Below are 27,217 nucleotides of genomic sequence, written 5' to 3'. Positions count from 1 at the left end.
GGCATAATTATACCACAAATCTATTTAATAGGCATGTTTATTAAAGTTAATTACATTACTGAGACTGTTCATTATTTCTAAACCCTCCCCTCCATTTCAATAGACACATATTTAGAGGGAAAAAAGGAAATTATAAAACAACCACCACACAAATGAGGATCAATTTACCTGGGAACTGATTCAGCTATATGCATTTGTAGTAGGCCCATAGAGGATAAAGTGATGCAACTTTAATGAGGGAATTAATCAGCATCGCTCTGGCAGCAGACAACAGAATAGCTTATCATTTATCTGCTCCTGGGTCCCTAGACACTAGTCCTTGACGTCCTGAAGCACACTGGAGCACAATTGAAGTACGTTATAGTTCTGTAATTGGCCCGTCTGTGTACTTGCGGATATAGAGTGTAGTTAAGGCTGTGCATTGTAAATGTTTCGGAAAATAAAAATGATTTCCTGAACACACTCATTGGTTCCTAGTTGTAAGGTTTTCTTAAAGACCGTAGAGTTTAAAAGTACTTACTGGATATGTTGTTCAAGTTATGCAGAGTGGTTTGAGGGATTCCAGGACCTAAATAGAGAGGAACAAGCATCTCACAAATGTCAATTGACAGGATTTCAAAGGAGCACCAAGTTGAACTTAAACAACAATGACATGGGTGCTATTCTCTGATTGTGGTTTATAACATTTAACTAATTTAAGATAAAATGTTTATCATCTAAAGTAACGTACAAACGGTGCATATGGAAAGTACAGCAGATCAAGGATCAGGAGGGCCACAGTTCTACAGTGTTTGTGTGGTCAGAGTCAAGGAGGGCCACAGTTCTACTGTGTTTGGGTGGTCAGAGTCAAGAAAGGATCTGTATCGACCAGCCACATCCTGAAGTAAGCACACCACACCTCAGCTAGCAGACATGCTGTAACGTTAGGAACTTTAAACTGCAAAGCTGTACCTCTGCAGTTCAGCAGGACATGCTGATAGTCTGGGCTGAGAGCAGCATCATAGAAGGAGCACCGGGGTTGGAACAGGAAGCAGGTGAGACATTCACGACGAAACGGATCCACACTTGAAACTCTGTGGAAATTAGCAGTAGGAAAAAGAAAGAAAAAAAAAGTATATTAATTGTTGAGAGATTATAGTCATTAACAATCCTGTTTGACATGGTGTGCTTTACAAGATATTATAATATGTTACAGTAAGTACAGCCAGGTAGTGCAGGACAGCTATTGTATTCCCTGCAGACTTCCCACACAGTAAATGTATCTTGAAGTACTTAGTAACTACTATGTTTCTAATAGTTCCTACTGTACTTTGGAGTACCTGTATAGGTGTCTTTGTGTAGAGCCGTCTTCTGTGCTGAGGAAATAACTGAACAGGAAGGAACATTGTGTGAGGGTGTTGTTTTTCAAAACACAATCTTCCTCTGTATTCAGACCGATTATATAAAAGGAAAAACTACATATTTTTTAGGGAAATCTATCCCCTGCTCTGTTCTTAGTCCAGCTTCAAAGACATCTAATGACAGCTGTCAAACTTAATAATCACGGATATTCAAGCATCAGCATGCGTCTTCATCAGAACATACTTATTGTTTCAAAATGTTTGTTTTTCTCTAGGATTTTGAAAGGGCTGTTCAGAGGCAAATCGTTTGCTCAGTGTTGATACTTCTCTCTCAGCGATGGTGTTGGGTGTTTTGTGACGACTGCAGGTGGTGTGAGTTTAGTTTCCTCCTCGCTATTAGCGCTGCATGGTTCCTGTTTGTGTGCTTTGAGCGCTCCTAGCAAACTGAACAAGTGCCCTGATGACGCTACTCACACTGTGCTTGTCGTCTCGTCGTATCCCAAGACCCGGGCCACATCCCAGCTCCCCGAGGTCAGGTGTCGCACGTTGACCTCCTGACCTTTGACCTGAGAAAGGACAGAACAAAACAAAACAGCTGAGTCAAACACAACTGTAATGTGTAGAGCCTTTTCAGAACGTGTCCTTTAAAACATGACCTCTTAACCTCGTAACCATGAATGTGACAAAGCACAACGTTAACAAATATTCCAAATGACAGTCCTCACCTTGATCTGTGAATGGTTTCCCTCTGAGGTGTACGTGAGCCAGTCTCCTACCTGGTCAGACAGCATGGCGATGTGTCTGAAAGCCCCGTGTCCTCCGTGTTTTATTGGCACGGCCAGAAAGAATGTGGTTCCATCATTGGAGAATACTGGCTCTTCATTCTAAAGGATAAAGAACCCCAACCAGTTAATACTCTTTAGTTACGTCTCCTAAAGGAACACATTATGTTATGCTGCATTTGTAATGGATTACAGTCTTCTTGTTGAATACATTACATTGTGTATGGTAATCAATCATTTATCTCACCAGTTTCCTTTCAAAACAAGGGCAGTGCAGTGATTTTAAAAGGTCAGTACTTGTGATGAAGATACTAATGATGCCATGAACATGTTCTGCTCACCTGGCTGACGAGCCACTTGTCTGAAGTCATCACATGTTTCTTTAAGAAGAAAATACAGTGCATATTGTTGTATAATTTACACAGGGATTATCACAACTCCTTCAGTAAGGTGGGCAACACTTCACATTAAAGTCACATAACCTAGCATGTGTTAGTGGTTGGTGTTTGTTGGACGTGTTGCCCGGAGGCGTACAGCTCCTCACCTTGACGCACTCCCCCGTGGTGACGTCACACAGGGACAGGATGGACATGTTCTGGGCTCGGTTCACCCAGCGCACTGCTACCCTCTCCTCTGTCACCCATGTCACCATGGTGATGTAGTAATCACTACAGGCACCACAAAAAGCACAACTCTTAGCCAAAGTATATTGTTTTCGTACAAAGGCCAACCTCTCACTATGGTGCCCTTTTCCCATGACAGGAGGAAACAGATGGATACCTCTTCTCCAGACTGTTAGGACGCTGCAGTTCGGTTGTCTGAGATACTCCGTCCATCGTCACGATGTAGATCTTTACCGTAGGGTTGACCTGCCCCATCTAAAACACAGACACAGCAGGAAGCATTTACTGCGATGTCTGAACATGCACACGACATGCCCTTAATAGACGTTAAAGACGGGGAGTTTTGACAGTGCGTGTGCAGTGACATGTACAGTACGCAAACCTCTTCTGACAGTGAGACTATCCGACGTGCTCCACATAAAATGCATCGTGTACTGACAAAAATAAGTACTTAGCATTCAAGGTTCTCAACAGAGGATATAATGAGATGGAGCGGTGCTGCCTGACCCCTGACCCCTGAGGGCCGTCCTGACTGCCCGGCTGTTCTCTCCCCGTTCAGCTCAGACCTCTTTTAAAACCCTGCTCATCAGCCCCGCACGCCCATAAAAACTGTCACGTTACACATCTTCCAGATAACAGTGATGCTTTTGGCTTTTACTTCAGAATCAGAATCAGAGTGGGATTTAAAGTTCCACTTCATCACTTCCACTGATTCCTGTTGCCTCCCTGATCCTCCTCACCTATACTACCTTACTGTCATGGCTGTGTGTCTGGATGGCTCCGTTGTAATGATATAAATGATGTAATGAGACCACAGAGTAGGGGCAGTTCTAACTAACAAGTACTCGTGATGCAGACTGTATACAACAGCCTATCACAGGAAGACGGCGCGATGGGATTAGAGCTGCAGTTTCTGAAAGGAGAAGAGGGAGGAGGCAATTAAATCCTTGCTTCATCAACTCCCCTGACAACATTCAGCCTCCTGATGGAGGCTATGTTCTTTTTTTTCTTTTCTTTTTGCAAACACGCGTGTGCGTGATGTGTGGCGTGTGTCACGATTAAGCGTTGGTGAGTCTTATTAATTGGCTGCACTCCCTCAGTCTGTCCTCCTCTCTCTCACTCTCCCTCTCTCCCTCTCTCTCTCTCTCTCTCTCTCTCTCTCTCGCTCCTCCCAGTCCAACAGCGATAAAGACACTACCAGATCTGACCCCCCACCCTTGGCTCAGGCAGGGGGCTGTAACACAGTAAGAGATCAGGAGGAGGGAGATGTTTCCCCATCACAGCACATCACAGCACATCCCCTCTCTGGCCCACTGAGACGCACTGCAGCGTTCTTCAAAAGAAGCCAGTCAGCATCGATATGAATAAAACAAGAAAAAACGATCCTATACTGAAAAATATGAATGGCAAAGAGCCAACGCTGTTTGCATAATTCATTACACCTGTGATGCGATGAAGCAGTATCTTTTTGCCGCCCCCCCTGCCATCTCTTTGAAGGGCTTGGTCGTACTAGATGTGTTTTGATGGTGGGCAACTCCACGTATGTCCAGTGGAGGCTTCCATATTTATCTGCTACATTTTACAGTTGTTGCTGAAGGCCACGTGCATGCTGTATCTGAGAACTGTCCATCAACAGAATCCAGAGTTAATGTCTACATCTGGAACGGACATTGACAATTCCAGGCCACACGAGAGGTGTTACATGAGAGACTGTTAACCATGGTCTTTAAATTACGGTTATTTATGGTCTTTGTACACCAACGCATTATTCCTCTGAGTGAGTTTCAACGTCAACTTTAAAAGAGAATGGAATAATTCCTATGAAGACAGCTATAGTAAATAACCAGGTAGTCATTTTTGATTAATTTATTTGATCTAAAAATAAAGCTTTTGTGAGGCAGTGTTGGTTACCTTAGGGTAGGGGTACTGCTGGCCCCGGGGGTAGAGAGAGCCAGTGAAGCGGGGGAGGACCATGTTGGGGACCAGGGTGTCATTGATGCTGAGGTAGGCCAGCCTGGAGCCGTCCGGACTCCACCAGTGGGCCACCGGAGACCGCAGAACTTCCTCTGATGAGCACACAGAATATTCAATTCTTGAAGAGAATTGAGTGTTTGTGCAGTTTCTATATAAGTTTATTAAACATGCTTGTGTAATCGTTTAAAATGGAAATTCAGGATTTTGTAGTTACGCTGGGAATGTGAATTACTGAGCTCCAATTGCTTATCGTGGGCAGTGTTGAATCAATTAAATTAAATGCCACGATGCACTGGAGGGACCAGCTGGAAAGAACCATGTTGTTGATCACCACCTCATTGGCTCTCTTTATATTAATTCTAAAACAGATTATGCAAACAATAAATCAGTCTCCAGACAGGAAAGAACCAAGGAACCCTTTCCTGTCCAAGGAGGCCTGGACAGAGGGTTGTCATGATGTAGTACGTGTACTTCTGTGAGGTCACATGAGTTTGCACACTTTGTACTTAGTATTACTTTGTTGCTATCCTACCAGTGACACTGTAGGTGTAAATAGATAGAAAAGAAAGAAAATAATAATGTTGCCATTTAGCATTTAGCCAACGCTTGTATCCAAAGCAGATTAAAATCTATGACCTCTTAAACTGTAACCCCACAAAAACAGTCAGGATGATTTGTTCGGCCCTTGTTCAGGCCATTTCATGGTTCCCATCTCCCATCGCTGGGTCTTACCCTCGTACAGCCAATCAGAGATGCCGTTGAAGACCACCCCTTCCTGTCCAGAAGACGTGAGTCTCCAGGAGCTGCTTGTGACGTCCGCCTGGTAGTAGATGTTGTTCTCAAACACGTACACCTGACGACAGATGGGTCACATGGTCATGTACACCTGACGACAGATGGGTCACATGGTCACGTACACCTGACGACAGATGGGTCACATGGTCACGTACACCTGACGACAGATGGGTCACATGGTCACGTACACCTGACGACAGATGGGTCACATGGTCACGTACACCTGACGACAGATGGGTAATAAAAGATAATAAATACAAGTACATACTATTACTAGTTAAGTTATTTTGTATATTTCTAATTCTATTTTTTACATTTTTGCATAAACTGTTCGAATGAACTGTGGAGGCTAACAGCAACACCTGATGGCTGATGATAACAGCAGTGTCTGGTTGGTCTCACTCAGCACAGGGGATTCACTTAGCCCAACATAGTAGCCTTGTGACAAGAGTGACAGTAAAACCAACCAATCAAAATGCCTTGTGTGGGGACGGGGTATGCTGGATATTCTGTAGCAGACCCTGTGATCATGTTTTTATTGACCAATCACTGATTGGCCTCTGATTGGAGGGTAAGTTGTTAGCTAGCAGGTCACCGTAATTTAATAAACAATGGCTGATGGAGATGTTGTAGAGACGGCAACAGAAAATGATTTTGTCAGTAGTTTGTTAAGTGTACCATTTGCTTGGAGAAATTTCACTGAGAAGCTTGAAATTGTTAAGAGGGGGAGACCAAAACCAAAGGTGGGACTCCATCAACCAGGTAAAGGATTCACAAGGAATTTTAGCAAGGCTAATTACTGCCGCTTCAAATGGCTAACAGGTAGCACAGAGTTAACCGATGGCTAGACAACTGATGTGACAACAATGACAGACTTTCAAACACGTGGCTGCAGCTTAAATACAAATCGACATTAAACCATTAATATCAGGGTTGTTTGGTGATCAGGGTTGATTTGGTGATCAGGGTTGATTTGGTGATCAGGGTTGATTTGGTGATCAGAGTTGTTTGGTGATCAGGGTTGATTTGGTGATCAGGGTTGATTTGGTGATCAGGGTTGGTGCACGTTCAGTAGAGTAGAAAAGAAGAACCACTTCTAAGCTAAGAGACGAAGTCTCAGGGACCTGTTTGTTGTGCCAGGCAGGAGGGGTAAGGGACAAAATGCTGTCTGCCTGTGGTTTTGTCTCCCTGTTGAGTCCGATAGAATATTGATGCGTGAAACTCACTCACACCACTGAAATATACTAATTCTTCTACTCTAAGTTATCTTGCAAAGTCAACTTTAAAAGTGCAGAATGGAGTAATTGCTGTGGGGAAGGTTATAGAAAATAACCAAGAAGTCATTTTTTTTAGTTGTCTCTGCTGAAACGAATGTTGAGGAAATGCATTTCCTGTAACAGCAGAAGGGTTGGCTTGACGGGTGAACAGACACGCAGAGGATGCTGTTGAATAATGAGCTCATCTGAAGTGATAACATAGACAAATATGCAGAGGAGGCTCATGAATAATGAAGCCCTCTCTGTCACTGCCAGAACAACACACACCGCTGCAGGGCATCCTGGGTAATGGATTATGTGTGAGGTGCAGGTATAAATAGTGTGGGAAGTAGATAAATATGCTATCAAATGGTTAATTACTTTGCGTGTCTGCTCTTACAGAAATAATGAAACGATTATTCCATGGTTAATACTCTTTGGGTGGTCGCATTACTTACAAAGAAAGATACGTTAGGAAACAACATGTCTTGGAGCAAGAGTTTAATGAATAATACTGTTGTTGGATTTACTTCACATGAATTAAACCTTATGGGGTTGGATTTTCTTCTATGTCAGAAGCAGCCTTTGATCAACGTTCACCTTTGATCAGGGGTTTCTAAATTATGTTTTACACCTGCAGTATTACAACCTTGTGTAAAAGTGAACGTGGACTCTCAGATACACAGGTCTCTGCACTGTGATACACAGGTCTCTGCACTGTGATACAAGACGTCAAGGAAGGAAGGATTTAAGCAAACACATTTCACAACACTTGCATTATCTCAACATGGATACAATAGTATGTTTTAGCATTGTTACCCTATATTATTTGTCATTCTGACCACCACTCACAATGCTGTTATGGTACAATGGTCCGAGCTCAACACTAATAAATATCAGTATCAAGTCTTTCAGTTCTTCTCTGCGACCAACTCTTCTTCAGCGCCTGAAATCCTGCTGTTCACGGTGCGGTACGGCTTTCAGAGGGAGACAGGAAGACTGTCAGGTTCAGCCATCTCCTCTGGCTACTGCCCTTTGTGCGTGAGTTCACCAATGAGACGAGTCTTGTCTGAGTTCACCAATGAGAGGAGTCCTTTCTGATCTGAGGTATTAGAGCTTGGACTTCAACCCTCCCCCCTCCTAATACCGCTCCATCTGGAAGACTTGCTATTTATTTATCCAGCCAAATAGATGGTAGAATAATGGATGTCTGTACCTATCGCCTCTGTGAAGATGAGGCCTAATATTTATCTTGTCGATCTGTATTTGGGTGGCAGCAGTGTGCGCCCAGCGGAAGCTGTCTGATTTAAACTAAACGGATCTCCTCACGCAACGCTGTGCTTCAAACAGCGTCTGCAGCTGGAAGGATCTTCAAAAGCAGAAGATACATTTTCTTCTTCAAAAATGCAAACTAAACATAAAAGGGCAAGTGTTGCACTGTAAGCTGTGTCGCCCAGGACCACACACGGTACAGTAAGGCATCGTGACACACATTTGCATACGAGTGATGGATGGGTCTGCGCAAGCCCCGTCCCCATGCTTGGCTGGGTGACATAATGAACAGGATCCCACCCTGCATGAGTGAACATGGATGCTCTGCTTCCCCCACATCCCTGGGGGGCCCTGGGGGCCGGCGGCCCCCCTGACCCCAGGAGCAGCCCACTCACCAGCTGCTGACCCCGGACACCCCAGGAAGCAAACTGCAGGATGGAGTCCGACACCTCCGGAGGGTTCAGCTCCCTCACCTCCCTGGATCAAACACAAACACCATCAGGTCAACTCCCTCACTTCCCTGGATCAAACACAAACCCCATCAGGTCAACTCCCTCACCTCCCTGGATCAAACACAAACACCATCAGGTCAACTCCCTCACTTCCCTGGATCAAACACAAACCCCATCAGGTCAACTCCCTCACCTCCCTGGATCAAACACAAACACCATCAGGTCAACTCCCTCACTTCCCTGGATCAAACACAAACCCCATCAGGTCAACTCCCTCACCTCCCTGGATCAAACACAAACCCCATCAGGTCAACTCCCTCACCTCCCTGGATCAAACACAAACACCATCAGGTCAACTCTCGGCTCCATCACGTCCTACAGACTTATGTCACTAGTACTGACCTGGGATGTGTAAACGTAGCTTTTCTATGAACAACCTTTTGCTTTTGGAATTACCGAAAGCGATGTATGATATTTGAAATCAATATGAGTTCATTTTAATGTTGTTGAGTAAAGGTTTTTCAATTTTCAAACATCTTTGCATTCTTAGCAGTTGATGTTGAGTAAACAGCCCATTATTAATGTAAACCGTGACATCTGTCAACTTTCAAACAGAAATGTCAGAACTGTCAATAATTACATATTTACCATGTAAATGTAAGGGACAATAACAATGCTGCTGTAAATAGCCTGAAAGCAAAACATACTGTACCTGGTATGTAAGTTGTAGATCAAGTAGGGTGCAAGAAAGGATTGCCGGAACACCTTGAATTAAATGAACAGAATAAAAATGAATAGAATGTATTTTTCCAATGGAATTGTACTTTTTTTTAGGGTTGGTTTATGGTTGACTTTCTCTGCATCACATTCTTTTCCTCGTAACATTTTCCCCACAACCTAAACATAATTCATATGTTTGTTAAAATATTGATTTGGGGCTGTTTTCTGGTAAAGCAGTTATCTACACTCAAAGTAGTAGAGACTGGGGTGGACAGACAACCTCGCAATTCCAATTGAAGCTCGTATAAAAAGGACATTATCATAAAATAATCATTCATCAACCTTTGATTTCATCATCTGTGGAGATAATGGTCCTATAGTTGAGTGGCTCTGCCAGATAATCAGAGATTGTATTTGCATAACAATATTACTGTGGGCTCACCCTGGAGCGCACTGACAAATACAGAGGCGTTCCAGTTGCTTTAACCGAAGCTCAAATGCCTGTGGATATGAAGTCTGCTTGGCTGAGGCAGAAGCCTTCAGTCTTAATCTGGGCCTTGCCTGCGTGACTCACCGGAGAATCTGACTACTAAAACAGGCTTGTCCTCTGTCAAACTGCCTTCTAGTTTATTCAACTGACACTTTGATAAGTGATGATTTTTTGATAAGGCTGTCAACACAGACAGCTTAACCGTGAGGGAGGAACTATGAGTTGTGAAGATCAGAAAATGGAGACTGAGTTTGTTGGTGTTTTTTATGATGAAGAAGGCTGAAGTGGATGTCTGAAGAGAGTGATGGTAGCTGGTGGGTAAAACATGATGAATGTGGACCACTTTAAGCCTATGGGAAAGGAATAACGAATCAAGAATTAGACTCAAATCTTTTGTTTATAACCTGCCAGATACTTCACAATGAAAAATTTGAAACATGCTTTAAATTTCAGTTTTCACAGATGGAAGAGCTGTGCAATGACATTTGCTTTGGATGAATGTGTGGATATTGAAAATGTGGCTCTATATTCATCTCAGGTTCAATAAGTTCTAGCCAGCGTATACCCATAGCTTATTGCTATTGTAATGTCACCTTAAATTTCCTTTTTCAAATGTACCATAGGTAATATTATGTTGGCCTCAAGAACAAAAAGTGTTGATGACAATGGTAATAATAATAATTTTACCACGCCAATGAACATGTAAGCTTGCTAAATTTACTGTTTATAAACAAGGAGATGAGGAAAATCCTAAAAGTCTCACAGCCCAGGGATACAGTCCTGCACGCACCAACACACAGCATGATGCAGCACACCGCTACAAATATGATCTCAAAAACACATCCACTTCCATTCATCCAACTATGCCCTTCTGATTAAACAGGAACAATTCCCAACAACGTCCACACGTACTAACACCACGAGCTACGGCGACACAGCATTATGCTGCAAAACGGCAGCTGCATTATGATGGATTCATAAGGCAATGTGAGACGCTGATGCAGAGACAGGTCATTAGTCTACATGGAGCGCTCCTCTCTCCTTGACGATGAACACATCTGCTCAGCCCATCTCAGAGGAGCTCAGCCCCGGCACATGAGGCTGTCTGCATCCCACCAACCACCTCTCCAATCCCGTTGCGGCGCCGCTACGATAATGACCCTTATCATAACCATCAACAAGCCTTTTGTCCGTGGACGCAACTCAAACAAATATGTTCATTTCGTGTCATGTGACGTGGACGCTGCATGTACAGTACGCTGTGTCAGTCCTCTTGCAGCATGCCTTCATTCATTCAAAGGCAGATGCATAACATTACAGACCATCTGGCCGAGAGATGTTTCTGTGGTATGAAGTGTAGAGTAACCCTGCTCTCAGAGGGGTTTCTCCCGGAACAACAAAAACTGAGGCCACTGATAATATTTAATATCGGTCCAGAAAGCGTTGGATCTGGGGGTGGTTGTTGCAGTACTACTAGCCCGTAATGAGGACGGTGAGTGGGGGAGGCCCGCGTTCGGGGACAGACATTTTCCCAAAGAGGTGTACCCCGTGAGGCAGATTGACCAGGCAGCTTTTAGAAATGATGACATTATCTTTCTTTACATTCTTGGTGTAAACATAGCAGGATCTGTTCATCTTCATACAGCTAGATACTATTCCATTACTAAATCATAGTAAGGAATGTATATAAAAGGCTGTGAATTGTTCAACTAGGCCTATATAGGGTGCTCATATATATATATGAGCAACAAAAAAAGGTGATTTACAAATATCTACTGTATCTACTATGCCAGATTTGAACCTATGTTACTTCTATTCTTCAAACAACTCCAAGAGTCCATAGGCTACAAGGTCTCAAAACATGAAAACAATCTAAATATTTGGGGAAAGTATGCGCTTTGAATGTAACGAAAGGACTCTTTAATACATTCCTTCCACGATGTTATTTTCCATAATGCTTCCTCACAAAATGTGCATTCCATTCCTGTAGTAGGGATTGTTTTCAGATTTCTACCGGATCGTATAGACAAGTGTTGGTCTCAAAAATGTTTCTGTCGACACAAAGAAAGATATACCTTTGTGATATGCGGGGGGACTGTTGTCCTTTTGAGACAGCAGGTATAACAAATGCCCTTCTCTATACCGCAATGATAATGAGTTTTCCGAGTGTGCGCGCAGCCCGTTTCTATCTTTAGATCCGCACCTGAGAGCTCAGGGTCCCTTATCTTCTCAGCACGGACGGATCACGCATCTCTGCCGTGATTACGACGCTACGAACAAGCTGAAAGCCACGAAAGCCTGTGTTCCGATGCGATAGAGAAGAAACAGGTATAGATATGGAGGATACATTATTGAGCGATTTCCTTCATTTTTTATAGCGGCCAACCTGCAGAACAAATGCAATTTATTGTCCCAACCCCCCTTCTAATGATCGATCGCATTCACTATACTGTAGTGAATCATTGGATTTGGTCGCAACAGTTCCTTGCAATGTAGTCTACCACCACCCATGAAAAAGATCGTCTTTCTCCAAACCAAATGTTTAGATGTTTGATGCAACTGACGCAAGCACATCTCACAATTTCCCCATAAATTGTACCCTCTAGTTAGTGTTGAAATCTATCTCAGATGCAAATGTGTCTCATGCAAGCACTTAGCCACTCTATCACTTTTTACTTGTTTACAGGAAGTGTAATTTACATGATTTACCGCTAACCTCATTCTTCACGTTGTCATTTAGCAGAGCTACTTACAACCAAATTCCTCGAACATCACAGCAGTTATTAGTCATGCAGATTTTAAAGGAACACGCACATAGTGACACCGTGCTCGCTATTTAAATCTACAGTTGTAGTTATGAACTGAGAAAGAAGGAAAAGGCGGCCGATGTTACTTGAATTTAAACACGTTTTTCCTCCAAATTATGCCATTACTGTATGCATTGTTTTCCTATGCATTTCCCTCTTTCTTTGTACAATTTTTGCACTGGGATTAAACATTATAGTGTCACTAAAAAATAACTGGTAATTTTTAAATTGCAAATAACAGTTTTATTGTGTTGCTATGAATGGTCAATGGTTAACAGCCAGGTATTGCACAGTCATTTTTCAAATCAGTCCTTCCGAGATGGTAATGTGTTTTTTTTCTCCAAAAATCTATTTTTATCTCCTTTGTCTGAATAGGGAACCGCAGCAGTAGGTCATACTGAGTGTTTTCTTTTCATGCTTTGGGACAAAATAAATCCCCCAGCCAGATAGAACCTGCCTCTGGAGCACCCTAGCTGCACCCTAGCTGGGCCTTGTTAGTGGTCAACACCTGGATCATCAGCTGAGAGCCTGAGCCACCAGCCTCCTTACACCGTCCAATAAGACCAGCACAGCCACACACACACCCCTGCTTTCTCCCCCAACACAACAATAAACGTGGGACTGGATTGAGCAAAACGTGGCTGAGCTGAGACAGAAAGTTCCAGTTTGTTTTGAGTTATAGCCATTTTGGAGTGAGCCGCTATAGGCAGACAGCTGATCCCCTGTTTGCGAGTGTCTGTCTGTGTGTGTGTGTGTGTGTGTGTGTGGGGGGGGGGGGGGGGGGGGGGGGCTCTGGCTGGTCCTCAGGGTGCTGTGTTGTTGCTACAAGCACAGGAAACCAACCAGAAGTGCCACTGCTACAATAATGTCAAACCAACACATTTGAAATACAATGTTGGTTTGGGAGATTATTATTTCTTTGTTTTGACAGTTGTTAACCTTAATCACAAAACTTTCAGAAGATTTATAAATTGGATTGCAGTTTCTTTGATGTCTGTCCGTCCGTCTGTCTGTCTCTGAATTAGATTACTGTCCTGTCGGTATCATTCCAGTCACATTCCACCTTTTGACCCCCAGACAGAACTCATATGAATCCACTGGAATAAACAGACTGAAATGGGTTGTTTATCAAAATGTGTGGTTCAGAAAGAAAGCAATTATCATTGAATGTGAGTCTTGATACCGGTTTTGATCATCACAATCAAATTAAATATACATTAGTTTTAAGATGTCCCATTTTCCACATGGTCAGACATAATATTATTAATTTATACTTATCAATAACGTATATACTAATTATTAGGGTCTATAAGAAGATTCTGAGACAACATGATTTTGTGCTATCTTTTTTATTATTAATGTCTTAAATAAATAAAAATATTCCGAATCCATTTAGCAAAGCAAGGTCAAACTTGAAAGCTGTTTTGTTCATTGAAAAAAAAGGAAATATATATATATATATATATATATATCCATATTTTAAGAAGTTAATGGTTGGAATTGTACATCATAACCTCAAAGCAAGGTCCTATTCACCACGGAGCATTATCTGAGATTTTATTACAGATATGCCATTAGAGCCACGCACTGCATTACCAGTCCCTCTATTCTTGCTAAATGCATACACTTCTTCCTACAAGGACCGTTGTATGAAGGAGCAAAAAATCCTTTGCTTAGAAGAATTACATGATCTATTTTCAGCTTAGTTAGAGAAGAGCTCGTCTTAAAACCCTTCCTTGTACTCCTCATTATCGACCATTCTAGCTAAATGCTGCATGGTAATACTAAATGCTGCTTCATAAGGTTGAGGGTTATGTTTTAGGCCTTTGAACATTTAGAAGTGGGTAAAATGCGTAGACAGTAACCTGGACAAATCTACCAGGGGTATTAGGAGATAGACGTTGAATACTTGAACAGGACGGCTGAAGCGCTGCTTGGTGATGTATTCTTGAGGTCTACACAGCAGGACTACAAACACATTGTACAACAAGTCCTCAAAGGAGACCAGAACACTGCTGCCCAGTGCCTTAGATCTTGTCTCACCCTTCAACCCAGGAGGATTCAAATTCAGATAATTATACAAAGACTTGCATTTCAACAAGACCACTTGACTATATGAACATGGCCACAGATTTCCACTAGTAAGTGGCTTTTATACAACACGATTATAAAGTAAAATGAAAAAAAAAAACGATTTTAATGCTAATAATCCATCTCATAACCATCTGAATGAGATGTCTAGCTGCTGAATGACAGGGCCAAATAATAACCTCAAACTTCAAAGGGAAAGAACAAAGTCAAGGATCTATCTCTGCATAAATTTGTACTATTATGAATTGATATCCCATGTAGTGGAAGATTGTAGGTACTCATCATTAATTATGTTCTCTATCATTCTTAGAAAACAAAATGCTTTGATCCGCATTGAACAATTACAGCAATAAATCCTTTTTTCCAGATATTCCCAAAAACTCTCCCTTGAATTAGGACAAATTATATAAAGTCATGCCAATGCTTTTAGACCAAAAGTATTTGCAACCTCAAGCGCATACTGCAAAAGTACAAACTATTCTTCTATTCATCTCAAATAAAATCCAGTATAAAATAATTACTTGCCTTTAACATTGCTTGATTGGCAAATAAATGATGCAATACTTTTTGGACTTTCTGGATATACTGTAAAATACATAAAACTGTGTTGATGTTATTGTATGATTTATAATATTACTGAGTTACTGACCTGTTTCACGTCATATCCCAGAAGGACAAAGTTCAGATCTGGAGATACTGAAAACTTAGATGCCTTAAATGTTGCCTGTAAAAAACAAAAAACAAATATATATATATCAATAAAAGGCCATGAGTGCATACAGTGGAAATATCATTTACAGACCTTTTAATGTCAACTCTCTATAATATCAACCCATTGTGACCTTTACACTGAAAAGTGTGTAAACACTTTTCTCTTGTACTTGGTGCACAGGCCCACTGTAGAACACTTGTTTTATATCTTAAATGTACCACACAGCAGTCATCCCAAACAGTGTATGTTTTTGGGAGAAATAAAATCTGTCCAACATGGGGAGATGCCTCTTCCAGCAGCCCCTCCGTGAAGGGGGCGTCTGGGGGTAGCAGCAGCCAAGGTACATGTACAATCCCTGGGTAGCGAGTCAGGATGCAGCCCAGGGCATCCCGACTTCACAGGCAGAGTACTCACAAAGGTGGTGTTTTTCAGCAGGAGGTCGGTGTCATTGCTCTGTGTGTTCACTCTCAAGACATCACCGTCACAGCTTCTGAAGATGATCTCCTCCTCTACCAGAGAGATGAAGAGATGTGTGTTTGTGTTGGGTGGTTTACATATTTAGTTTGAAAGTCAATGCTTGAAACATCAACTATCAACATGAAAAACAGGTTCTTGCTTTGTACAACCCACAGTGACAATTACAGCATGGGGACGGTTACTAGTGTGTACACCTTGGCGGTTTATCATCATGAGATGTTGCAATCCCCCCCCACACACACTCACACACACACACTCACACACAGTTAAGCAAGCAGTCAGATGGATTGGAGTCAGACTGTCACCACCAGTACCCCCTGTGGAGTAAAAGCACTTGACGAGCTGTAGAATATGTTGTTTTTCTCAGCAAATATCAGTGACTACTTGTCACGGCAAAATATCACTTCAACCGTCAAAAATATGACGGGATTCAAAATCTAATACGAAACCAACTTCAGGATGAGATTTTATTAATTCCTTTGATGGGTCCGAATCCTTTGAAAGTCCCTCACCTCAAATTTGCATCTATTCTAGTCCTGAGGCTTCAACATTGGGTAGGAGGGTGGCGAAACTGAGGAAGCTTGTTTTGTGAGCAATAGCTGTTTGGCAAGCAGATCACCAACTGTAATATTTCAGATTACAGTCTTTGTTATTGGGACTATGGGCATACTTAACCCCTCTGGTGCTCTGCAGGGGTTTTGCCGTAAATTACATTTAAGATTCACAGTTACTTGGCGTAAATGTATTTGCATATACAGTAGAGTCACAAACCGGTGATTCATTACATATGATTGTCTCTAGAGGATGGAATCGTTCACTGAATTGGCACATCAAAGTCTTCTTCGACAGCTTTCATATTGTTGTCGTCTATGGGACTTTTTTGTTTTCAGTGGAAGTGACAACCAATCCGTAGCTGTTTGTGCACCCTTAATTAACATCAAACATTTAACACAAAAATCATATTTGCTGTCACCTGAGCCATGAACAATGGAAAGATTTCTTAAAGAGCAGGTCATTTTTTCACATAGTTGAGAAATAGACTAGTCTTTGCCAACACCAGACAGTGACAGATGGCATGTAGGAGAGGCACTGCTGTGGCCCTGACGTTCTGTCTCCTTACCACCACAGCAGACGTAGCCAAGCTCATGTGCATCTGTGCCTCATCAAAGCCTTTATGTAATATAACAAAACAGTTACATCTTGAACAATTCCTCTCTGTAAAGACAGTTGCTGTATTAATCAGTACAGGTTTTCCCCATTGGACGCCAAACATTTATAATTAAACTGTTGTAAATATGTAACCAAGCAAATATATTTACCAAGATGTGAGATTTGTTAATGTAGTATTCCAGTTTGCGGTAGACTCATGTATATGTGCGACTCAGATTCCATGCTGACCTCTGTAACATCCGCTTGCTTCTCCCACCTGTTCATATTACCATACCCTCCCCTGTGTGGGAGTCAGGTGGCTGAGCGGTTAGGGAATCGGGCTCGTAATGTCCCTGTACTTACTGTAAGTCGCTCTGGATGAGAGCGTCTGCTAAATGACTAAATATAAATGTACCCAGCATGTTTTGTTCAGGAACACAAAATGCTATCAAGCACATTAAAGACACAATGGCAACAACATGTGTTTGTAGAGCACACTCTCCTCTCCATTCCATAGGCGTTGCAAAGCGTGGTGACAGAAGTATAAGAGGAGCTCCATTTACATTACATTTACATTTAGTCATCTAGCAGACGCTCTTATCCAGAGCGACTTACAGTAAGTACAGGGACATTCCCCCCGAGGCAAGTAGGGTGAAGTGCCTTGCCCAAGGACACAACGTCATTTGGCATGACCAGGAATCGAACTGGCAACCTTCAGATTACTAGCCCGCTTCCCTCACCGCTCAGCCACCTGACGCCCCATTTCATTGCATTCTTCCGCAGATCGGGATCCACAACAGCTATTACTTTTGAAACCAGCCCTCCTATTTCATCTTGGTGTTATTAACGAATTGAAGTGCAAGGTTGAGGCAGATGTTTTGAACGGAGTGTCGCCACAGCAGTGAAATGTGTCGTATGCAGTGTTGAATTGGACCAGCTGGTTCTGCTCTGGCATAATTGTCACGTTCACTGTGTGAAAATAAGAAGGTTTGGCGGTAAAAGTAGAGAAATACCAGGACTCTGCTGAGTTCAGTGGGATCAGTGCGTATTTAGCTCACCAGTGACGAACAGGCATCTGGAGATCAACTCATTAAGCATGGACATCTGGTCATGGAATAAGATTTTTTTTTTTCTTTGTGTTTTTCTCTGATTTCAAAGTTTTAGACAAAAGTTTGAAATATTTGTCAGGTCAAGGTTGTGCAGCACACTTTCTGTAATAAATGCAGAAATGCTGCAAGAACGGAAATGCTTTCTCTATGGGCCATTTGTAATGCATCCTAAAAATATCCTCTAAATTGTAAAGCAGTCCTAATGGTTGTAGATTTTAGTTGGTCGACAGTCCATCAGCGCATTTCTTAACTGCTGTACCACTCCCAGAGGACCACATTCAAAACCAAGGAATAATCATCAGCTAACATTTATTGTTTATTTTTCTTTTTTTCTTTATTTACCCAGGCAAAGATCATTAAGAACAAATTCTTATTGAAAGTGATGGCCTGAATATCTATTGTATATTGTAGGTGTACAAACCCCATAAAAAAAAACACATTCCATATTTCTAGACTTTTACAATCCTATCCTGCTATGGGAGTGTCTTGATGTATGAATAATGTAATGGAGGGCTTGTTTCTGAGGTGTGCCAGTGAAGAAGAAGCTCTTCAAGGGTGTGCGCTCCGGCGGTGACGACGGGAGCTCTCTTAAGGATGAATGACAAGGCCCATCTCTGAGGAGCCAGGAACAGAGCATGCCTGGGAGGAGGCGGCCTCACCTGTCAGAAGACTGAGGGTGGAGCGGTGACAGTCTGACACCACCTATACCAACGATCTGACTTCCACTCTTTGACAAGAATACTCAGAAGGGGAGGAAGCGCTCTGTCATGAATGCCGCGATTCCTGATGCGTTATTCATGACGTGTGGAGGGAAGTCTCCACTTGACTATACAGAACAGTAGCCGCTGGAAAGGTTACATAACGGCTTTACCCTCAGCTTTACACATCAACAACGTTTGAGCGTAAGTTTGTAAGACTGCATAAACACGGCTGTGCTCCATAACAAACCAATAAAAGACGACTAGGAAGCAAAAATGGTAAAGATTAAAAAAGGCATGACCACTTTAATGAGAGTTGCACAGCCGCCTCGCTAGTGGAAAATAAGTTGAAAATGTGTCATAAAGCTCCCTCAAAACTATTACATTCAAATGGTTTGTACGGAACATCAATCAAATCTTACTGTAAGTACAGGGACATTCCCCCCGAGGCAAGTAGGGTGAAGTGCCTTGCCCAAGGACACAACGTCATTTGGCATGGCCGGGAATCGATCTGGCAACCTTATGATTACTAGCCCGGTTCCCTAACCGCTCAGCCACCTGACTCCCCACCTAACATGGCAGCTAATGCTAACGGTAGCTAAGACGGATAAACCAACGAGCCTCAAATGAAGTGAGAAACATGAGCACCCTTCTGTCACTCGGTACGTGTTCAAAATCTTGGCAGCTAGGTGCCTTTAACATAGATCATGAAGTCCCTTCTGATCTGCCAGATCTTGAGCCATTAATGATTACAGATGGCGTCCCTCAAATGGTTTACGTTTTATAGTACAGTACATTCCTCGTAAAGAGCGAACAAGGGGAAAATGGATCAGGCCCACAACATCCTGGGGAGCATAGTAACTGTAGCTCAATAAAGTCTCTTATTCTCAATGTTTTGCTTATACAAGACAACTCAAGTTTGGCATTTGAAATGTGAACGCACATGTCCTACCAGCATGTGATTGCTTTCCAATTTGCGTCCAACATTCTGCACAGTTGTTTGCATCTGACCTTAACACCAACCCTGACCTTCACCCTAAACCTTAACACTAACTCCGGCCCTATCTTTAAGCTTAACCCTAACACTGACCCTCCTTTAACCTCCTTTGCTCACAAGGAAATTGACTCCAGAGCGTTGCAGAAACAATTTATATTGTGTCTGAATAATAATAACAACAGTAACTCCACATTTGTACAAACCCTTTTAAATGTTTACTTATGGACTTTGCAATCTTCCATTGTTGTTACAGGAGCAGATGTTTGTGATAGGTAATTGAGCAAAAGACAATACATTTTCACCGGACAGAAGTTATTATATATTAGAACTTATCCCTAAACGAAAACTGAACAGCATGGGTATCTCATTTGATGATTGGCATTTACTTACAGGTGGAACCATTAAACTAAAGATGGGAAATTACATTTGTTCACATTCTTCAAGTGGAATGAGTTGGAATGAAGTATGAATTGGCTCAGACGTACAGAATACACTCACCATTAATCCACACAGCATCAGGGTTGTGAACCTGGAAGCTTTTCTGAAACAAGTCGTCGAGCGTCAGCTGGCTCCCCAAGGATGTAGACCCGTCGTCTGGGAACACACAACATTCATGCAGATCCAACTCCGTGCAAGAAGGTCGAGTCAACCTGTGTCTGCAAATGAATGACTCGGACGTATTTAAAGCCAAGGCTTTCTGATATCAGTTCTACAAGTTTAACATTGATTGGGATGAATTATTAAGCATGTGAATGTCCATTCCTCACCTTTTGACAGGAGAACGATGGCGAGCCCTATAAGCGACAGCACGAGGATGATGACCAGCAGGGAGATGGCTATCCCCTTCCAGTTAGTGTCTCCTCCGATATCACCTAGGTCCTGTGGGAAAATGAGGTCAATCAAGATGATCATCTACACGGATATATATTTACAAACTCAATGTATTCACAGTATATGGCATAATGATTAAATTCTGACCATAGCATGACAGTTAGGAATTCAATTGGTATGTTAGTAGAATACATTTCATAGTAATATATATAGTATGGAAGCAAATCGTTACCAAAATTCAAATGCAAATGCATTTCCAGAAATGCATTTGCATTTTAAGAATGTGGCTGCATTATTTGACTCATAAATGAAATTAGTAATCAATCATCCTATTTGCATTTTAATTTTCTTCTTCAAGAGTGCTCAATCTTTCACTTAATTAAAATGAAAAAGAAATAGACATTTGAGATTTAATTTTCAAAATATGCCCCAGCAAATAGATACCTAAATTCAATTTGAAATGTAAAATTTGAAAATTCAAATGCATTTCCAGAAATGCATTTTCATTTTTAAAATGTGGCTGCAAAATCGTGACCACAATTCAAATTCAAATGCATTTCCAGAAATGCATTTTCATTTTCAAGAACGTGGCTGCAAAATCGTGACCACAATTCAAATTCAAATGCATTTCCTGAAATGCATTTTCATTTTAAGAACGTGGCTGCAAAATCGTGACCACAATTCAAATTCAAATGCATTTGCTGAAATGCAAAATGAACGAAAAAGCATTCTGAGCGGCGCAACAGAGAGACGTCAGTAGCCGCTCTTCTTCAGCTCCCTGCTGACCGAGCTACCCATCTTGTTCGGTAGGGGGCGGTGTGCACATCTGCATTGCATTACATTGCAAATGTGCCGGGAAATTGATTGAATTGCCGGGTCTTTAGAGCAGCGTACCCCAACCGGTGCCCACTGGTCCGCGGACCGATACCGATCCGTGGGTCATTTCGTACCGGGCCGCACAAAAAAGAATTAATAACATTATTTCCTTTTAATTGATTATCAGAGTCTGATTCTGATTCTCTCCTTCTCCGCGGGCCTGTTCCCCTGTGCAAAAAAGCTCTGCAAAGACGTGTGTTTACTTATTTTTTTGCAAGTTTGTGGGCTTTATTGAGCGGTATCATGCGCGTCTCTTCCTCTTGACACATGACAAGTGATAGTTACCACTCAATGGAGCCTGTTTGAGACAACAACTCTATCTGTGTTTTGGATGAAGGCTATCCTGAGATCGCCACTAAAGCACTGAAAACCCTGCTTCCATTTCCAACATCAAGCAGGATTTTCTGCCGTGACAGCAATCAAACAAAATTATGGAATAGGCCTAAACTGGATATAAGGAACGCACTTCGGGTGTCACTGTCGTAGCTTATAGTCACACACAACAGAGGGACTGACACATCGAAAGCTAGCTAGTAACAATATAATAACGATGGAAAACCAGGCTAAGAAACTTAAAGATGGGACTGAAAAATTAAGACACAAAAATACATCACATTCACTAGACATGGTTTTGTCAATTGAAAAAACGGCTGTTTATTTTACATAAAACTCCAAAAACGATTTTTCGCTAAAATCAGCTAAACTATTTTTCTCGCGCGCTCCGCGCGCTCGCATTAGGTGTGGAAGTCACTAACTAGGATCACATCAAACCCAGAATGTACATGCATTAGCAGCGCAGCTGTCCAGGGCCTATCTTTCCTCCCAGTCCGTCCCTGCCGGTCCGTGAAAATATGTCTTACATGAAAGCGGTCCGTGGCGCAAAAAAGGTTGGGGACCGCTGCTTTAGAGGACGCATCACAGATCATGGCGCTCCCTCAAATTGTGCAAACACTGTTAGAATTAGCTGAGCAGGTAGAATCTAATAATATATCTGAGTCTGATGCCCGTGACCGAGTAGAACAAGTCATAGAGAGCTTGGCTGCATACTCTGCCGTCACAGATTTACACATTAATAGTAGCTCTGCCACTGTTTTAGTCATTGTTTGACATCAAGTTGCTCAGTCTGTGATGCGTCCTCTAAAGACCCGGCAATTCAATCAATTTCCTGGCACATTTGCAATGTAATGCAATGCAGATGTGCACACCGCCCCCTACCTAACAAGATGGGTAGCTCGGTCAGCAGGGAGCTGAAGAAGAGCGGCTACTGACGTCACTCTGCTGCGCCGCTCAGAATGCTTTTTCGTTCATTTTGCATTTCTGCAAATGCATTTGAATTGTGGTCACGATTTTGCAGCCACGTTCTTAAAATGAAAATGCATTTCAGGAAATGCATTTGAATTTGAATTGTGGTCACGATTTTGCAGCCACGTTCTTAAAATGAAAATGCATTTCTGGAAATGCATTTGAATTTGAATTGTGGTCACGATTTTGCAGACACGTTCTTGAAAATGAAAATGCATTTCTGGAAAGCATTTGAATTTGAATTGTGGTCACGATTTTGCAGCCACGTTCTTAAAATGAAAATGCATTTCTGGAAATGCATTTGAATTTTCAAATTTTACATTTCAAATTGAATTTTGGTATCTATTTGCTGGGGCATATTTTGAAAATTAAATCTCAAATGTCTATTTCTTTTTCATTTTAATTAAGTGAAAGATTGAGCACTCTTGAAGAAGAAAATTAAAATGCAAATAGGATGATTGATTACTAATTACATTTATGAGTCAAATAATGCAACCACATTCTTAAAATGCAAATGCAATTCTGGAAATGCATTTGCATTAGAATTTTGGTAACGATTTGCTTCCATAATATAGCAGCTCAAATCAAAATCAAATCAAATTTATTTGTATAGCCCTTTTTACACGCAAGCATGTCACAGAGGGCTTCACATATGCCCATAGAACTGCCTCTCAACCAACCTAAACCCTCAAGGAAGACAAGGAAAAACTCCCAAAAAAACTCTCAACAGGAGAAAAAAAAATGGAAGACACCTTGGGAGGAGCAATTCAGAGAGGGATCCCCTCCTCCAGAGACGGTTGGTGGGAGAGAGGAGCAGAACACAGGCTAAACATAGTCATACAGTGTCGATGGGTTTTTAAAACACCAAAATCCATTATTCAACTTTATAGATGTAGGACAGGACCGGGAGACTCGCGACCAGGTCCAGTGTTGGCTGACCGACGACCAGGCAGATGCTGACAACTCAAACCCCCCACACCACAAGGGATGTGTGTGGGGGGGGACAGAGAGAGGAGAGCAGGGATTAGAGAATGCCAGGAGCAGCTAACAGTTACAGTCATAATAGAATGAGATCCCCACCGGTCAAGTGTGGACTGGTGCAGCAATTTAACAGAGCAAAAAAGGGGAATTTGATGCAACCCCACACACCAAGACAGCGACAGCCCCCCTCATTTGGAACATGAAATCTGTTCCAGGGGAAGAGAACTCTAAAATAAGTTATACTTAAAGAAAGCAGCTACAATTATTATATTTGTTGAATGTTTATAAAGTCTTACTTCCAATATATATATTTTTTTTTTTATACAAAAAAAAAGAGAGAAAAAGAAAGAGCTGAATGAGAGGAAGTGGGACTAAAACATGGATGTTGCTATTGTTGAAGACTGGAACAGCCGTTTTGTGATTGCACTGAGGGGAATCGTTTGACCTCTCTGTGTGAAGGCTGGTAAAGCCAACACAAACCTCCGGAACTAGGGCCCACATAAAAGACCAGTGAACAGTCGTTCGCACAGAGATATTCTACAGCAAATAATCTGTTTTCTCGCCAGTGTTTTTCTACAAGGCCTCCTGGAGGCTGAGGTTTCTTTAGAGATGGACCGTTATCTTGTGTTACCATCTCGTATGAAAATATCCTGCTGCACCCATGTCTCCACGACACGTTTCACTGATCTGTCACAAATGAGTGGACACAAGGACAGGCGCTCTGCAGATCGATACCCAGTCTGCCGTCCTCCGCCCATCCTTCACCCCCCCCCTCACCCCCCCCACCCCTCAAGGGACTCGAGGTCGGTTGACATCTAAACACGTCTTAGTTGACAGCCCACTTTCAGTGTAACAAGCTAACAGACCAGTTCATCTGTTGACAGCTGTAAATATTTTTGGTCTCATTCCAATTCTAGAATCAGAGAATGTGTTTAATACAGCATGAGTAAGTTTAATCTTGACAATGCAAAATAAAAAAGACTAGGGGGTTTGATTGCGTGAAGCAGAGCTGTGATATTGGAGCCCAATTTGGAGCCCACATAGAAAATAGAAACAATATGGTGGAGAAGTTAAACCGTTATTCACAATTTTCATGTCACTATTTGTAGAAAAACAAGCTTGCCATCATTGTGCTTTGTTCTTTTACTCGTGAAAAACCATTACTCCCTCGATCGGCATACAAAAGACTATACAGAGCTTGTCAACTATATCTTGCTTGTCCCTGATGTAGAAGTAACTGGCTTGAATGAAAGGAATGTGCTTGACAGTACAGACCTGACACAATAAAGCTGATAGCAGACAAATATCAACTATAACATCAAACGATGAGCCTAGTAATATAGAGACGTCAATTGCAAGATAGCTGCACGCAGAAGAAGAAGCCGAGGTATGTTCACTTGAGGCACAGGAAGTCAGGCCCTCTGGGTTCCAGGCCTCCGTCAGGCGCTCTGGGTTCCAGGCCTCCGTCAGGCGCTCTGGGTTCCAGGCCTCCGTCAGGCGCTCTGGGTTCCAGGCCTCCGTCAGGCGCTCTGGGTTCCAGGCCTCCGTCAGGCGCTCTGGGTTCCAGGCCTCCGTCAGGCACTCTGGGTTCCAGGCCTCCGTCAGGCGCTCTGGGTTCCAGGCCTCCGTCAGGCCCTCTGGGTTCCAGGCCTCCGTCAGGCGCTCTGGGTTCCAGGCCTCCGTCAGGCACTCTGGGTTCCAGGCCTCCGTCAGGCGCTCTGGGTTCCAGGTCTCCGTCAGGCGCTCTGGGTTCCAGGCCTCCGTCAGGCCCTCTGGGTTCCAGGCCTCCGTCAGGCGCTCTGGGTTCCAGGCCTCCGTCAGGCCCTCTGGGTTCCAGGCCTCCGTCAGGCACTCTGGGTTCCAGGCCTCCGTCAGGCGCTCTGGGTTCCAGGCCTCCGTCAGGCCCTCTGGGTTCCAGGCCTCCGTCAGGCACTCTGGGTTCCAGGCCTCCGTCAGGCGCTCTGGGTTCCAGGCCTCCGTCAGGCCCTCTGGGTTCCAGGCCTCCGTCAGGCGCTCTGGGTTCCAGGCCTCCGTCAGGCCCTCTGGGTTCCAGGCCTCCGTCAGGCCCTCTGGGTTCCAGGCCTCCGTCAGGCGCTCTGGGTTCCAGGCCTCCGTCAGGCGCTCTGGGTTCCAGGCCTCCGTCAGGCCCTCTGGGTTCCAGGCCTCCGTCACATTGTGTGAAGCCTCTGACAGAGTGGAATCACAAACCATCCATCTCACACACTGAGCCCCGAGCAAGTAAGAAACCCATTGCTTGTTAGTGGCAGTATTTGCCTTGCAAGTCCTTTAATTGGGGAATGTAATTTAAAGATAAATATCCTTAAGGCTAGTCTCCTTACTACCCTCCCCCCCCCCCCCCCGCCTGCCGACTTGTCCTTGGAGTGGGGAGACACATTAATATGCTGGATCAGTAACGGGGGGTGGGGGGGGGTTGTTGGTAGAAGGAATCTGTAGGGGAGACTTTCCCCTAAAATCAACATCATTTTGCGATGTTGCTTGTGTTTGTTTTCTCTGCTCTCTGTAGCCTCATTAACCACACCAACCCGTATAACACCTCCAGTAACGCTGTTCGCTGTCTGTTTGTTGCCAGGCGGCTCATTATTTATAAACCTTCTGAACCCCTCACTTGGTTGTCAGGCTATTTATATTGTATTTCTGTCTGTTTCCGCTGCGTGTATGGATGGAAGTTACAATCAGCATTGTGTTTCTGTGGCTCCTGAGCTTCTGAGCTGTCTGGGATGAATCACCTGGGGGCCCCTGTCTGGAATGGATCACCTGGGGGCCCCTGTCTGGAATGGATCACCTGGGGGCCCCTGTCTAGGATGGATCACCTGGGGGCCCCTGTCTGGGATGGATGACCTGGGGGCCCCTGTCTGGGATGGATCACCTGGGGGCCTCTGTGTCTGCGAACACCTGCCGGGATTTTCTGCTCAAGGTCACCAACTCTGCAGGTTAGGGTCTGAATGATGCGATCGGTCAGTTGAGGGTTAAGAGTTGGATTAATGCTGTTTGGCAATCTGACCCCTTTACACACATCTTCCAGAAAGAGCTCCGCACATCTCCATAAAAAAAACTGACCATAGTAATACCAACAGCAGCAACCTCCTATCATAATCAAGGGCGAGGATTTTAGAGTGGAATTGTAATCACTTTTAGAGGAGAAAGGTAATATCCTCTTCCTGTTGTCTACACCCGCAAAGCGGCTTGCCCTTGCTCCCTGATGCAAGAGTGCGCAGATGGAGAGCGAAAGAGCAGGAGGGTGTGCTAATGTCTGTGTCTGAATACAACCCTGTGTGTGCAGGCTGTTGAGAGTGTGTGTGAGGCATCAGGAGACACCGAGAGAGAGAGGAAAAGAGAGACTCTTGTGATGTCTGCCTGAGACTCCTCCTGGTCTCCTGGACCCGATAAAAAGGTTAAAGCTCCTCGTTTTCACCCCCGCCTGCAGCTCGCTCCTGTCATATTGAGGAACGACTCTCTCTCTGT

General features: G+C 43.2%; 1 protein-coding gene across 1 annotated transcript in view; it reads right to left on the bottom strand.

Moving 5' to 3' along the window:
* The window catches only part of LOC134016109 (inactive dipeptidyl peptidase 10-like), a 65,175-nt gene that overhangs the window by 4,807 nt on the left and 33,151 nt on the right, over positions 1-27,217 (bottom strand). The window contains exons 2-17 of the mRNA XM_062455518.1: positions 20,512-20,623; positions 20,243-20,338; positions 15,729-15,823; positions 15,252-15,326; positions 9,207-9,259; positions 8,438-8,519; positions 5,452-5,572; positions 4,657-4,811; positions 2,903-3,000; positions 2,667-2,790; positions 2,464-2,502; positions 2,117-2,224; positions 1,815-1,906; positions 1,320-1,367; positions 952-1,073; positions 521-568 (exon numbers count right to left, since the gene is read on the bottom strand). Coding sequence (XP_062311502.1) covers positions 521-568; positions 952-1,073; positions 1,320-1,367; positions 1,815-1,906; positions 2,117-2,224; positions 2,464-2,502; positions 2,667-2,790; positions 2,903-3,000; positions 4,657-4,811; positions 5,452-5,572; positions 8,438-8,519; positions 9,207-9,259; positions 15,252-15,326; positions 15,729-15,823; positions 20,243-20,338; positions 20,512-20,623 — 1,468 coding nt within the window. The remainder of the gene's footprint in view (positions 1-520; positions 569-951; positions 1,074-1,319; positions 1,368-1,814; positions 1,907-2,116; positions 2,225-2,463; positions 2,503-2,666; positions 2,791-2,902; positions 3,001-4,656; positions 4,812-5,451; positions 5,573-8,437; positions 8,520-9,206; positions 9,260-15,251; positions 15,327-15,728; positions 15,824-20,242; positions 20,339-20,511; positions 20,624-27,217) is intronic.

The sequence above is a fragment of the Osmerus eperlanus genome, chromosome 3 (genome assembly GCF_963692335.1).
Source record: "Osmerus eperlanus chromosome 3, fOsmEpe2.1, whole genome shotgun sequence".
Lineage (NCBI taxonomy): Eukaryota > Metazoa > Chordata > Actinopteri > Osmeriformes > Osmeridae > Osmerus > Osmerus eperlanus.
This window is presented reverse-complemented; position numbering and strand designations above follow the sequence as displayed.